General features: G+C 34.3%; 1 protein-coding gene across 1 annotated transcript in view; it reads right to left on the minus strand.

Moving 5' to 3' along the window:
* Positions 1–15,433, minus strand: part of CWF19L2 (CWF19 like cell cycle control factor 2) — a 185,861-nt gene that overhangs the window by 12,515 nt on the left and 157,913 nt on the right. The window contains exons 15-16 of the mRNA XM_068556327.1: positions 11,410–11,565; positions 9,368–9,448 (exon numbers count right to left, since the gene is read on the minus strand). Of these exons, the coding sequence (XP_068412428.1) occupies positions 9,368–9,448; positions 11,410–11,565 (237 nt within the window). The remainder of the gene's footprint in view (positions 1–9,367; positions 9,449–11,409; positions 11,566–15,433) is intronic.

Raw genomic sequence — 15,433 nt, forward strand, 5'->3', positions numbered from 1 at the left:
AATATGTCAATGCTCCTATCCCATATTTGCCATGAATATGTTACATTATATGGCAAAAAGGACTTTGCAGATACAATTAAGTTAGGGATCTTGAAATGGGGAGATTATCCTGGGTTATATAGCATATGATAGGAGGGTCAGAATCAGAGAAAGACTGGAAGATTGTATATTGGTTTACCTTGAACACAAAGGAAAGGACCACAAGCCACGGAATGCAGGTGGTTTCTAGAAACTGAAAAAGGCAAGGGAATGGATTCTCCCTGCGAGCCTCCAAAAAAAAGTAGGCCTGCTAGCACCTTGATTTAGCCCAGTGAAACCCAGTTCATATTTGTGACTTCCAGAACTATGAGATAACAAATGTGCTGTTTTTACAGCACTAAGTTTGTGGTAATTTGTATATATCAATACATACCAAAGCTCAACAACACATGGTATAATTGCCAAGTTGGCAAAATGAACACATTATTTCTAAACAAAGAACAATTGCTGCCACAAGCAACTCTTCTCTCACTGCAGGCTGCAAAAGGTACAACCTAATGTCTTGCCTGAAGAGTTGTGAGTCAGTAGGCATTGCAAAGGATCCAGTATCAAAGTATATGTACATTTAGCACTTCCCTTTTCCTGCCTTGACCAGCCAGAGGGATAGAAGTTGGAACCTTGGTACCACCCATGAAGAGTACTGACGGAATTACAGCAAAAAATTTTATTGATGATTGGAAAACAGTAGTATTTGAGCTTTCCCCTTTTAATATTCCAGATTTTAATCCTGACTTCCTATAATTGTCCTCATATTTGACGGTCTTAGGGTAAACCCTAATTTTCCTTGAGGTGGACTTTGCTTAGTTTTGAAAGTCAAACCCGAGACGTCTTAGATGTTTTTCAACTGCTATGGTTATCACAAAATTACATTTAAAAAATCATATTAAAGAGTTGAGGAAGAATTCATGTGAAATCTCAATAAAATTGTCTCGTGAAAAAAGACCACCTTCTTGACAAGTTACTGAATATTATGCAACTCCTCTGCAATGAACATTCAGATCTGTTTTTCTTGTATATTTCCATGAACTTCACACTACACTGCAAAGAAATCAAAAGACCCAGAGAAAGTAAACAAAATAGACACAAAAAGAGAAGCTTATACTCACACAAATAAAAACATAAATCAACAGAGAATCAGAATGAATTACAAATATGTGAATCTCTACTAACAGCCAAGAATCCACTATGGAAAAAAAACTCACCACATCCCCAACACACACATAAAATGCTTTATGAAACTACTAAGGACATAGAGTTTTTTAAAAGAAGGATAATGAGGTTTCTTCAGAATAAAAATAATGTTAAAATAAATCAAGATTGTTCACTTCATGCTCAGAAACATAATTATCATTTAAAAAAGACACTGGAAAGTTTGTTAACCTTCTAAAAAGTGACCTGTTTTGAAATTATTCTTATACTCAAGTTCTCTTCACAACTCCATCCACATAATTAGTAAATCCTAAGCTAAGAGTGACCTCAAGAGGTCATCTGGTTCATTCCCCAGCTACTCTCAAATAGTCTCAGATAAAACGCTATGTGGTGATTTAGAAAAGAAAACACTTCAAAGTTGAATATACAACAACCATTCCAAGAATCTGTATGTTTCTTACTGTCTATATTTGTTATTTTAAAATATTAAAATCCTCTAGGTACTTATTTTAGGTATATATCCAGGTTTTAAAAAACAACCTTACAATAGGTACTAGATGGCTTACCAGTAAAAATACTGCATATATAGTGGTTATCATGGAGTTCATATATGTTGATGTATATCTCTATCTATCCTTTTAAACTGATAGTCATTTAAGTTCAAACACATTCTAAAAGATCTATATTTTTTTATTCCTCCTTCATGTTTTCTATTTTTGATGTCATATTTTACATCTTTATGCCTATCCCTCACCTGTTCATTGTAGTTATATTTAATTTTAAAATCTTTGTCTTTTAACCTTTCTAATTGTTCATTTAAGTGGTTGATCCACTGCCTTTACTTGCCTTTAACGGTGGGGTTTTTCCCTTCCTGTATTTTCTTATTTCTTGTTGTGGTCCTTTCTTTTTCACTTGAAGAAGACCCCTTAACATTTTTTGTAAGGTCACTTTAGTACTGATGAACTCTTTTAGTTTTTTAGTTTTTTTCCTTTTAGCACTTTAAATATATCATGCCACTCCCTTTTGGCCTGCAAAGTTTCTGCTGAAAAACCAGCAGATAGCCTTATGGAAATTCCCTTGTCGTAACTGTTTTTTCTTGTTGACTTTAAAATTCTCTCTTTACCTTTATTTTTTCCCATTTTAGTTACTATATGTCTTGGTGTGGTTCTCTTTGGGTTCACCTTCTTTGGGACTCTCTGTGCTTCCTATACCTGGATATCTATTTCCTTCTTCAGGTTCAGGAAGTTTTCAGCCAAAATTTCATCAAATACATTTTCTATCCCTTTCTCTCTCTCTTTCTCTTTCTGTAGGGACAATGCAAATTTAGAATGCCTGATGTTGTCCCAAAGGTCCCTTAAGCTAGGCTCATTTAAAATTTTTTTTTATTTTTCCTGTTCTGATTGGGTGATTTTCACTATTCTATATTCCAGGTTGCTTATGCATTCTTCTATATCACCTAATCTGTGGTTAATTCCTTCTAGTGTATTTTTCATTTCAGTTATTACATTCTTCAGCTCTGACTGGTACTTTTTTATATTTTCTAGTTCTTTGTTAAAATTCCCACTCTGTTCATTTATTTTTTTCCCCAAGTTGAGTTAGCATTCTTATTACTATTGCTCTGAACTTCTTATCAGGTAAATTATTTATCTCTGTTTCAGTAGGGTTTTATTCATTTTTATTTCTTGTTTATTCATTTGAAACATATTCCTCTGTCTGCATGACAGTAGGTGAAAGAGTTACCTATCCTGGTCTTGAAGATATGTCCTTGTGTGGGAGCATCCCAATGCAGTCTGTGTGTGCACAGTGGTTTCAGTGGGAGCTCGATCTGAATTAAGCCCAGGGTGCTCTGACAGCCACTGCCTTGGTGGGAGGTAGAGTCAGAGCCACGTTTGAGCTGGGGCTTCTCCTATGCTCAATGGCAGTCACTGCCCTACTGGGGGTGGGATCCAGGCCCAAGGAGCTGAAGCAGGAGCCCTGAGGGACCTGCACTTCTCCCAGGTGTGATGGCAGTCTCCAACTTAATTGTGAGCATGGTCAGGGACTGAGGGCTTGGGGCTGCACTTTGAAGAGGTTCCACTTTTTCCTTGGTGCATGTACTTTGGTAAGAGGCTAGATCAGGGCTGGAGGAGTTGGAGCCACACTACTGAGCTGGTTCCACTCCTTCCCAAGTGTGCGCACGGACACGCACACATGAAATGGCAGTCTCCACCCTGGAGCTGATTCCTCTCCCTCCCAAGTATGTTGCTCCCATCCTAGTCAGAGGCAGGGCCAGGGTCCAACGAAGCCCTGTTCCCTCCAAGTGTGTGCACTCTTGTTGGCAACTGCAGCCTTGACCTTAGCAGGGAGCAATAGCAGAGCAGTAGTGGCTAGAGTAGGAGTCTAGTGCAAAGTTGGGGGCACACTGGGGTGGTCCTGGCAAGCCGGCCAGAGCATCATGAAGTTTTCAATCTGCTGCCTCCACCCTGGGACTGTGAGCAAGCAAGTCTGTGTGCAAGCTCCTCAAGAGCAGAGTTTCCATTTATTACATCACTCAGGTAAGCCCCACTGGTTTTCTAACCCAGACAGGCTCATCTTCCTCTTGCTGGACCACAGGGCTGGAATGCCTCATGTGTGGATTGAATGCTCCGCTCCCCAAGGAAGATCCTGAACATGTGATATCTCTCTCCTCTCTAGGTCACTCTCTAGGGGTGTCAGTCCCAACTAGATCACTTCTCCTCCCCTCCTATCAGACTCTGTGTGGTTCTTTCTTTACAGTCTAGGTTGCAAAAGAGCTGTTCTGCTAGTCGTTAGGTCACCTTTAGTGAGACTTGCTTTATATGTAGTTGTAGTCTTGATGTGTTTGTGAGGGAGGTGGGTTCAGCATCGTGCTACTCCACCATTTTGATTCCACCCCTCCCCTAAAATATTTTCAACTGCCATTAAAATCATGTTCTAAAAGAATATTCAATGGCATTGGAAATCATGATATGAGATGTGAAACTTAGGCACAAAAGATGTATGTGCATTAGATACCTTTTTCTATAAGATCATGAATTGGACGTTTGTGGGGGCACTGTTTTGTTTTTTTAATATACTGTCTGTCCCAATTCACCAGAGCAAGGGAAAAGAAAAAGACTATAGGCAAATTGTAAAATTATTTGTCTAGTTCTGTGAAAAATGCCATTGGTATTTTGATAGGGATTGCACTGAATCTATAGATTGCCTTAGGTGGTAGAGTCATTTTAACAAAATTGATTCTCCCAGTCCAAGAACACGGTATATCTTTCCATCTTTTTGTTTTATCTCCAATTTCTTTCATCAGTGTCTTATAGATTTCAGAGTAGATCTCTTTTGCCACCTTAGTTAGATTTATTCCTAGGTATTTCATTCTTTTTGATGTGATGGTAAATGGGATGGTTGCCATAATTTCTCTTTCTGATAGTTCGTTGTTAGTGTATAGAAATGCAACAGATTTCTGTATATTAATTTTGTATTCTGCAACTTTACTGAATTCACTGATGAGATCTAGTAGTTTTCGGGTGGTGTGTTTAGGATTTTTCTATGTATAGTATCGTGTCATCTGCAAACAGTGACAGTTTTACTTCTTCCTTTCCAATTTGGACTCTTTTAATTTCTTTTTCTTCTCTGATTGTTATGGCTTGGATTTCCAAAACTATGTTGAATAAAAGTGGTGACTCTGGACATTCTTGTCTTATTCCTGATCTTAGAGGAAACGTTTTCAGCTTTTCCCCATTGAGTATGATGTCAGCTGTGGGTCTGCCATATATGGCCTTTATTATGTTGAGGTATGTTCCTTCTATGCCAGCTTTCTGGAGAGTTTTTATCATAAATGGATGTTGGATTTTATCAAAAGCCTTTTCTGCATCATATGGTTTTTATTCTTCAATTTGTTAATGTGGTGTGTCACAGTGATTTGTGAATACTGAAAAATCCTTGCATCCCTGGGTTAAATCTCATGTGACCATGGTGAATGATCTTTTTAATGTATTGTTGGATTCATTTTGATAGTATTTGTTGAGGATTTTTGCATCTATGTTCATCAGTGATAATGACCTGTAATTTTGGTTTTGGTATCAGGGTGATGTTGGCCTCATAGAATGAGTTTGGAAGCGTTCCTTCCTCTGCAATTTTTTGGAATAGTTTCAGAAGGATAAACGGTAGAATTCACCTGTGAAGCCATCTGGTTCTAGACTTTTGTTTGTTGGGAATTTTTAAATTACTGACTCAATTTCATTACTGGTAATTGGTCTGTTCATCTTTTCTATTTCTTCTTAGTTCAGTATTGGGAGACTGTACCTTTGAAACACTCCGAATAGCCAAAACGATCTTGAGAAAGAAAAACAAACCTGGAGGAATCACGCTCCCTGACTTCAGATTATACTACAAAGCTACAGTCACCAAAACAGTATGATACTGGTATAAAAACAGACACATAGATCAATGGAATCAAACAGACAGCCCAGAAATATACCCACACACTTAATGGTGAATTAATCTATGACAAAGGGGGCAAGAATATACAATGAAGAAAAGACAGTCTCTTCAATAAGTAGTGCTGGAAAAACTGGATAGCTACATGTAAAAGAATGAAATTAGAACATTCTCTAATACCATACAAAAATAAAACTCAAAATGGATTCAAACCTAAATTTAAGACTGGATACTATAAAACTCCTAGAGGAAAATACAGGCAGAACACTGATTGACATGAATCACAGGAATCTATTTGGATCAGTCTCCTAGAGTAAATGAAATAAAAGCAAAAATAAACAAATAGGACCTAAGTAAATTTAACAGCTTTTGCACAGCAAAGGAAATCATCAACAAAATGAAAAGACAAACTACTAAATGAGAGAAAATTTTTGCAAATGATATGACCAATAAGGGATTAATATCCAACGTATATAAACAGCTCATACAACTCAATATCAAAAAACCAAAATACCCGATTAAAAAAAGGACAGAAGAACTGAATAGATATTTTTCCAAAGAGGAAATGAAGATGGCCAACAGGCACATGAAAAGATGCTCAACATCGCTAATCATCAGGGAAATGCAAATCAAAACCAAAACCACAATGACATATCACCTCACACCTTCAGAATGGCTATCGTTAAAAAAAAAACAAATAACAAATGCTGGCAAGGATGTGAAGAAAAGGGAACCCTCCTACACTGTTGGTGGGAATGTAAAATGGTGCAGCCACTGAGGAAAACAGTATGGAGGTTTCTCAAAAAACTACAAATAGAACTACCGTATGACCCAGCAAATCCTCTCCTGAGTATATATATCAGAGAAAAAAAACCCCACTCATTTGAAAAGATATACACTCCCCAATGTTCATAGCGGCATTATTTACAATAGCCAAGATATGGAAGCAACCTAAGTGTCCATTAACAGATGAATGGATAAAGATGTGGTGTATATATGTATATATGGAATACTACTCAGCCATAAAAAAGAACAAAATTTTGCCATTTGCAGCAACATGGATGGACTTGGAAGGCATTATGCTAAGTGAAATAAGTCAGACAGAGAAAGAGAAATAGTGTATGATATCACTGATATGTGGAATCTAAAGAATACAACAAACTAGTGAATAGAAGGAAAAAAGAAGCAGACACACAGATACAGAGAACAAACTAGTGGCTACCAGTACCAATGGTGGGGGGCAATACAGGGGTGGGGAAGTTGGAGGTACAAACTATTGAGTGTAAGATAGGCTCAAGGATGTTTTGTACAACACGGGGAATATAGCCAATATTTTGTAATAACTGCAAATGGAAGGTAACCTTTAAAAATTGTATTACATTTTTTTTTTAATTTTTAAAAAGCCTACAGACAATGGTTTTACTTTTGAATTAAAACTACCTCCAATAATACAATGAGATTTCAACCTTTTGCCTGGGATGTAATAAATAAAATAGTGACTTATATCAGTCACGTGTATCAGGTCTGGCTTTCCAAAAGAAGAAATGGGAGAGAAATATTCTAGTGACATCTGCTAGAAGAGGAGTCAGCAAAATTTTAAAAACTTAAAAAACAATTTTAAAAACCTATAATAAAAGTTATTTAAATAAAATAATTTGGGCTTCGCAGATCATAAAATTTCTATTGCAACTCTCAACTCTGTCCTTGTAGCATGAAAGCAGCCAAAAAACAGTACCTCTGAAACTTAAAAGCTTTTGCACAGCAAAGGAAACCATAAACGAGATGAAAAGACGACCCTCAGAATGGGAGAAAATATTTTCAAATGAAGCAACTGACAAAGGACTAACCTCCAAAATTTACAAGCAGCTCATGCAGCTCAATATCAAAAAAACAAACAACCCAATTCAAAACTGCACAGAAGATCTAAATAGACATTTCTCCAAAGATATACAGATTGCCAACAAACAGATGAAAGAATGCTCAACATCACTAACATTAGAGAAATGCAAATCAAAACTAAAATGAGGTATCATTTCACACCAGTCAGAATGGCCATCATCAAAAAATCTACAAACAATAAACGCTGGAGAGGGTGTGGAGAAAAGGGAACCCTCTTGCACTGTTGGTGGGAATGTAAATTGATACAGCCACTATGGAGAATAGTATGGAGGTTCCTTAAAAAACTAAAAATAGAACTACCATTCGACCCAGCAATCCCACTACTGGGCATATACCCTGAGAGAGCCACAATTCAAAAAGAGTCATGTACCACAATGTTCAGTGCAGCTCTATTTACAATAGCCAGGACATGGAAGCAACCTAAATGTCCATCAACTGATGAATGGATAAAGAAGATGTGGCACATATATACAATGGAATATTACTCAGCCACAAAAAGAAACGAAATTGAGTTATTTGTAATGAGTTGGATGGACCTACAGTCTGTCATACAGAGTGAAATAAGTCAGAAAGAGAAAAACAAATACCGTATGCTAACACATAGGTATGGAATCTAAAAAAATGGTTATGAAGAACCTAGAGGCAGGACAGGAATAAAGACACAGACGTAGAGAATGGACTTGGGGACACGAGGGGGGGGAGGGTAAGCTGGGAAGAAGTGAGAGAGTGGCATGGACTTATATATACTACCAAATGTAAAATAGATAGCTAGTGGGAAGCAGCCGCGTAGCATAGGGAGATTAGCTCAGTGCTTTGTGACCACCTAGAGGGGCGGGATAGGGAGGTTGGGAGGGAGATGCAAGAGGGACTCCGGAGATATGGGGATATATGTATATGTATAGCTGATTCACTTTGTTATAAAGCAGAAACACACCACTGTAAAGCAATTATACTCCAATAAAGATGTTAAGAAAAAAAAAAGGGATTTAGCTGTATTACTATAAAACTTCATTTACACAAACAGACTGCAGGCTGGATTTAGCACACAGAGTGTAGTTCCCAACTCCTGCACTAGAATATAAGCTACATAAAGCCTTTGTTTTGTTCCATTATGTATAAAAAGGATCTAGAACAGTGCCTGGTAAATAGCAGGCACTCAATAAACATTCATATAATACTCTTTGAATAGAAAAAGGAATCCACAGTTCTATTATATATCTATTCCATTTAATGTGTATTTCTAGAAAAGAGGGAGGTCATTACAGAAGTACTCAACTTAAGGGTAACTTGTATCTAAAATTTGATCTGCAAATCAAGATTAAACTATGAAGTATGGTTAGTAAAGTCTCTAAAAGAATAATGTACCCATCATCTAACTCAACTACTGTTTTAAAGGACCATAACAGTGAACCTTTGTATAAGTAAGAAAAAAAAAAAAAAAAGGAGAGAGAGTTCCTTGTTCAAAATAGAGCCTTTAGGAAAATGTTTTTCTCATTATAATTTCAGTAACAAGAAGGCTTCTCTCCTCACTTGTCCCAGAGGCTGAGAATCCCATTAAGATTCTCAGAGGAACTTTCATGGCAGAGCCTTATGGCTATCATAAACAATCATAGGGACTATAGTGGCAGAGCGCCAAAAGATCAGGAATAAACATTCAAATAAGCAATTAAAGAAATAAGGATTTGCTAGACCAGGTAGGATGAAAATAATTTCTTCCTTATTTATGGAATTATATTTACTTCACCTTTGATCACTCAGCCAAAGGGTCTCTTTCTCAAATAAGATATGGAAATCACAAAGATCCTAACCAGTAGGGTTATTTCTTATATTAAAAAAAAATAATACTTACAGACTTTCTGATATCTTTTGAAGAGAGATCAATCAATTTCTTGTTCATAGACCATTCTTCATCAGTTTCCATTATGGCTTTCTAAGAAATAGCCATTTGTCAATTAAAAAATAATATACAAGTAAATACAAAGAGTTTAAAAGTAAAGTAATATGGTGAATTAATTATAGGGTATAATATACATGTTAGGTTATTATTTTGAATGAATTAAGCCTTTAATTTCTATTATTTAAAATTGGAATTTCTTGATTTCATACAAGTCTTATCTTTAGCCAAAATAATACTATTTTACTCATTCTTAACTCTTGTACTAACTTTAGCTCACCTTTACATGACAAAAACAATCCTTAGTAAGACCAAGCAATTTAATATTGAATGTAATTTGTGAACATAAAGTTCACAAATTCCTTACTCCATTCATAGACATCTACTCAAATAAATTCATTTTGTTTTATTGTTCTTCTTCCGTATATACGAACAGTAATTTATGTGGCTTTCTGGCAACCAAATACTTGAACTATTTCTGGCCATAGAAAAAAGGAGTAAAAATGCATGGGAAAAAATACATAGACATGGAATTATAAGACTTTCTAAGCTAATCAATATGACCAGTATTTATGGTAAAGAAATATTTAATAGAAAGAAAAGCCATGGTGATAATTATAAAATAATCTCATTTTTATATATCATTACTAATGAAGCAAATTTTAAAGGTGAAATTAACATTCAAATAAGCATAGTTTAAATACATCAGGTATACTGCTGCTCCCTATTTAAAAGACATGGATTGCTTGTGTTGACATTATAATGTAGCACATTCAATATAAAATTGAAGCTAAATCAAATAAGTATATCTTTAATGATCATATAAAAGATACAATATAAAAGAGGAAAGTGGCATACCATTCGGCTAAGAGATGACACTTCTGTCACCCACCATGAGCAACAGTAGCTGCTCTATGTTGTGCCCTATGTACTTCAATACCTATAGTCACAATCTCCTAGGGCTCACTGAGGAAGTACAAGAGAAAAAAAAAAAACTGAAGAAAAGCATAATAATCTCTTTCTCAATTGATTCTGTTTAATACAGGACTGACATGGTTTTGGGAATTATCTGGCTTGTTTTCCTGTACTTTAATAGCATGACTTCAAAGCAAATAATCAGATTGTTTTAAAAAATTTCTATAGGAAAAGTTGATTTTCACCACCTCATCAACCTTAACAGGTTTAATAAACCTTTCTTAAAATAATTCTTTTTATTGGGATTTACAGTCCATATTAATTAAAATTTACCATCCTATATTGTCTAAATGTTGCATTTGCAAGTTTCTATACCACCTCACAAAACATTATCTTCTTCTTTAATTGTACACGTTACTATTTCATATATGGTTCTACATTTACAAATTTAGTCTATAAATTACACTGCACTCAGGTCAGTATCAAACAAACACTATTTAGTTAAACCTGCTTGAATATTATAATGACACAATTGCTTAAGAACTCTAATCATTTATTACAATGTCCAAAGATGTATGTCAAGGTTAGATTTTAGTTTCTTTTTACAAAGAGCATGATGAGGTATTAAATACTAAAACTTGCAGGAATAACTTGTCTCTGCAATTGTTATTTTTTTTTTTTTTTAGCAATTGTAATTTGTACTGTTTGCATGTAACTATCTTTGGCTCTAAGGAATTTAAATTGTAAGTTTTCTAGAGTTATGACTACAATTTTGACTTGAAAGTACTTCAAGGTAGAACTTGATTTTTCATTTGAGAAATGAGAAATTAAAATAGAAATTATAAATTACCATTTGAAAGTATATTCATACTTACAAATAAGCATGCTTTTTAAAGGTCAAAGTCCCAAATTTCTTCTACAGAAATTTATATAGCAGAATTTTTTGTGCTTTACTTCATTTCTTTATATGATATAAAATTTGATAAGTACATAGGAGAAAAAATATCAGAATAAAGATAACTATTCATAAAACCATAATATAGCAAAAAATAAGTATGTCTGTAAAGACTATCCATAAATACCTTAAAATAGATGGGAGCCATATCACCCACTTCCTTTGGGAGAGGAATGCATTCATAAACCATATGATACTGTTTCTTCATGCTCATATTTGTTTCTAAAAAGATACAGTCCAATCCTTTATCTTCAAACATCTTTACCAATGATTTTCTAAACATCTGAAGAGAGGAAAATGGCTAGGTAAATAACGCACTGAGAGGAGATTCAAAATATAAGAACAATAAAAAGTATAATAAATTCTTTTAAAATAAAAATAAATAGTAAACAATGTTTGAACTCTACAATGTTACCTTATAGTTACTTTACTTGCTAAATCTACCACATAATTTCACATAGTTAAGCAACATTTTTTTTTAACTGAAACGCACTCTGCTCAGTATTATGTATATATTGGAAACAGTGCCAGTAAACTAAAATAAGAAAAGGAAGAGATAAAAATCAAACTTAGGTGGTAAAATATATAGAACTGACAGTAAAATCATAGGAAAACATCCAAAAACCAAAATAGGTACTCTGAGCAGGTAGGCATTCTTAAATTCAGTAACAGAAATGCAGAATTCACTTCCAATTGTTTTTCTATTCTCAAAGTAACTTCATTTGCTGGTTCCCTTCATATGTCTTCTGATCCTTCACTTGCAAATTTTCACTCAGCATAATTCCCTAGAGATTCAACCAGGTTGTTGTTGAGACCCTGCCTAGTTACTACCATGTGGAGACAGAAGTTCAGGTTTTCCATTCAAGCCTCTGTTGACACCCAAAAAGAAGAAAGGCTACAAATTACTGCTGGGCAGGGGCTGGGAGTTCTGGGTTCCGACCAGGTCTCCTCTGATCACTTATTATTGATCACTCATCACTATTCCTTTTTCCACTCATTTTATAAAATAAGAGCAAGTAGGAAAAAAATCGAATAATTATAATTTGAGGTAAACTAAAAAGGTACCTAGTAAGCAACAGATACAGGATTCACTCTACATTTCTAACCACAGCTATATATATAAGTTCAGCACTTTTTAAAATAAAAAAATAGTAAACAATGTTTAAACTCTACAATGTTACCTTATAGTTACTTTGCTTTCTAAATCTACCACATAATTTCACATAGTTAAGCAACATATTTTTTTTTAACTGAAACTCACTCTGCTCAGTATTATGTATATATTGGAAACAGTTTCAGTAAACTAAAATAAGAAAAGGAAGAGATAAAATCACATTTAGGTGGTAAAATTTAGGTTTAACTGTTGGATGACTGTTCTAGAGTCTATCTGGACAATAGCGAAGAAGACAGACTTAAGATGTCATGGATTATAAATGAAAACTCAAAAGTACAAAATTAGTAGTGATGCAAGAATAGTTCAATATTATAAAATATATAAACATCATACTTATAGCCTCAAGGAGGACACATACACACTTTTAAGTACTTCATATATATATATATATATATATATATATATATATATATAATACTTTAATTTAAAAATATGAGTTTAATGGTATAATTTGAGGTTATCAACTCCATTAAAGCAGGATTTCTGCAAGTTCAATACAACAAATACAGTATACATTGTTAAATAATATGCATTCTTTAAAATTTACATGAAAACTAAACAATGAAGGAAGTGTTTTAGTTCATTATCATAAGATACCAAAACTATTTTATGCTTCACAGAGATGTAGAGATCTCATGTAACGGGGGCAAAATAAAATTCCCGTACTACTAGTAGAAAACACTTCATCCTTCAGGTAATCACTATTTTCCACGTTTCTAAACTATGATTACTCACCTAATTGCAATTCCTCATTTAGTTAACACATCTGGACTTATATTCCTTACAATATATTTAAGTAATCTATACTAGAGTGTTATAATTCTTACACATTACAAATCACATTACAAAAAACTCAGATAAACACGAGTAAAGGAATTTAAAATAAATATTAAAGTATTTTCATTAAAGATACCAAAGCTATTTAGGGCTGATGATATAATATTAATACTATAATTTATTCAAATTTTCTAAATAGAACATGTCTAAAGATAAGATTATCCAAAGATAAATGTAATGCGATAGTACAGAACATACACATTTAATTCTACACCCTTCATGAAGTGACCCCTCAAAAATGACATTAAGATAATTTTCAAAACAGCATAAAGCTATTAGAACAAAGAAAATGAGAGAAAATACGCTAAAAATCAGATCACCCCATAATATCTGACTTAAACACTAGAAAGCTGGTTCATAGTTGGGTGATATAGGAGGAGGGGGTTTAGCAGGGATGGTAAAGAAGAAACCCATGCTACACTGCAGAATCCTCAAAACGCTCAGGAATTGGCAGCACCAAGGAATTATGGAACTAGAGGTGAAGATGTAATGAAAAATAGATGGCACAGACGAAAAGTCTTTTGAAAAAAATAACTAACACACCAGATCCCCTCCTCCACACCAGCAGAACACTATAGGATAACCTTCTGGAGAAGGCAAACAATAAAGTTGCTGGGCTAGGAAAACCAGACACAGTTGAGAGTATACAGTCTGAAAACAGGGGCATCATAAAAAATGTTACTTAGTGTTCTTAAATGTTTGACATTCTGCCACACCAGCCTTCTTTCCCAACTCAGCTCCCAGAACACTGAAAAGCAGACATAGATGCTCTAGGCAAGAGACTGAAAGAGTCTTTTCTGGAGAGTCTGACTAGCCCCAAGAAAAAGACCTAATTGTACTAACACTGGAAGTTTTCCACTGAAATGGCCCCAAGGTGAAGCTCACTGTAGATAAGCATCAACGACCCCACCACCATACCGCTAATTTGAGATATTTAAAAAATGGACCTACAGTGTCTGACTATAACATATGTTCAAGCTCATTTGTCAAACTGATTAAGAATAAACTTAAAGGGGAACAAGTTTCACTATATATTTAATAAAACTAAAAATTTAGATATTATCACTAGAAATCTGTGATTATTCCCACATGCTCTGCTGAATATCTTTGTATATTCTATTAAATACAAGGTCTAAAATTAAATTTAAATGCTACTAGAGGATGGTGATAAAAATCACTTGAAGAAAGTGGCCCCTGAATTTGCAAACATAATTTTTTGCTAAGTCAAGTCATTTTTAACATATATTCTCTAAAAGAGGTGAATGACCATAAGGGTATTAACCAGGGCATAATTAATTTGAGTTTTTGTATATATTTGAAAGTAAAAACAAAAATCGAAAAAAGTACATTTCTTCAAATAAGCTAGAATTCAGATATTTTTTTCATTCACTATCGTAGATTAATTTACACCTTCTAACAACTTGTTTCTTTTATCACAAAAGAGAGCTATTATGCCATTATTTACATAAAACAATTTGGCTTTTCCTCCCTCACTCAATTTTCTATAATGCATCTGGCTTACAAAATCTGCTAAACCATAATGTAACCTATATTAGTATATACCACACCTTTGGGCAGAATTAATGAGTGATTTTATCTCCGCATTTCTCACAACACCTGCATTATCTTACACTCATGCACTCAGTATCTATTGAACTGAATAAATTTCTTCTTTTCCCAACTCAGTGTTTTTCATCAAGTAACTTAATTTCTTACAGAAACATATAACATACAGACTAGATTCCTGTATAACTTAAAATCTTTTTGGCACTTTATTTTTGCTCTAAGTTAAATCAGTTTTTCATGTATACATTTTTAAAAAGCATTCCAGAAAAGTCCCCAAATAATTCTGAAAACCAAATCTGCAACACTTTCCACTTTAAATTATTTACTGCACTGGCATCCACTATTAGAAAAAGAAAACTTTTTTTCACATCAAATACACTTATCCACACTCTTACCCTTGTTGGGCCATAGATGCATTAAAACAGTCTGCCCTTTAACTTTCACAGAATAAACTAAAAGATTTCAGGGAGTTAAGATGGAATTTCATGAAATACAGTCAAAATATTGCCTCTCTTGGTATCTTTATCAGCATGATACAAAGACTAGTATTAGTCTCTTTAGAAGTCTTAAAATT

Source organism: Eschrichtius robustus, chromosome 11 (assembly GCF_028021215.1).
Source record: "Eschrichtius robustus isolate mEscRob2 chromosome 11, mEscRob2.pri, whole genome shotgun sequence".
Taxonomy (NCBI): Eukaryota; Metazoa; Chordata; class Mammalia; order Artiodactyla; family Eschrichtiidae; genus Eschrichtius; species Eschrichtius robustus.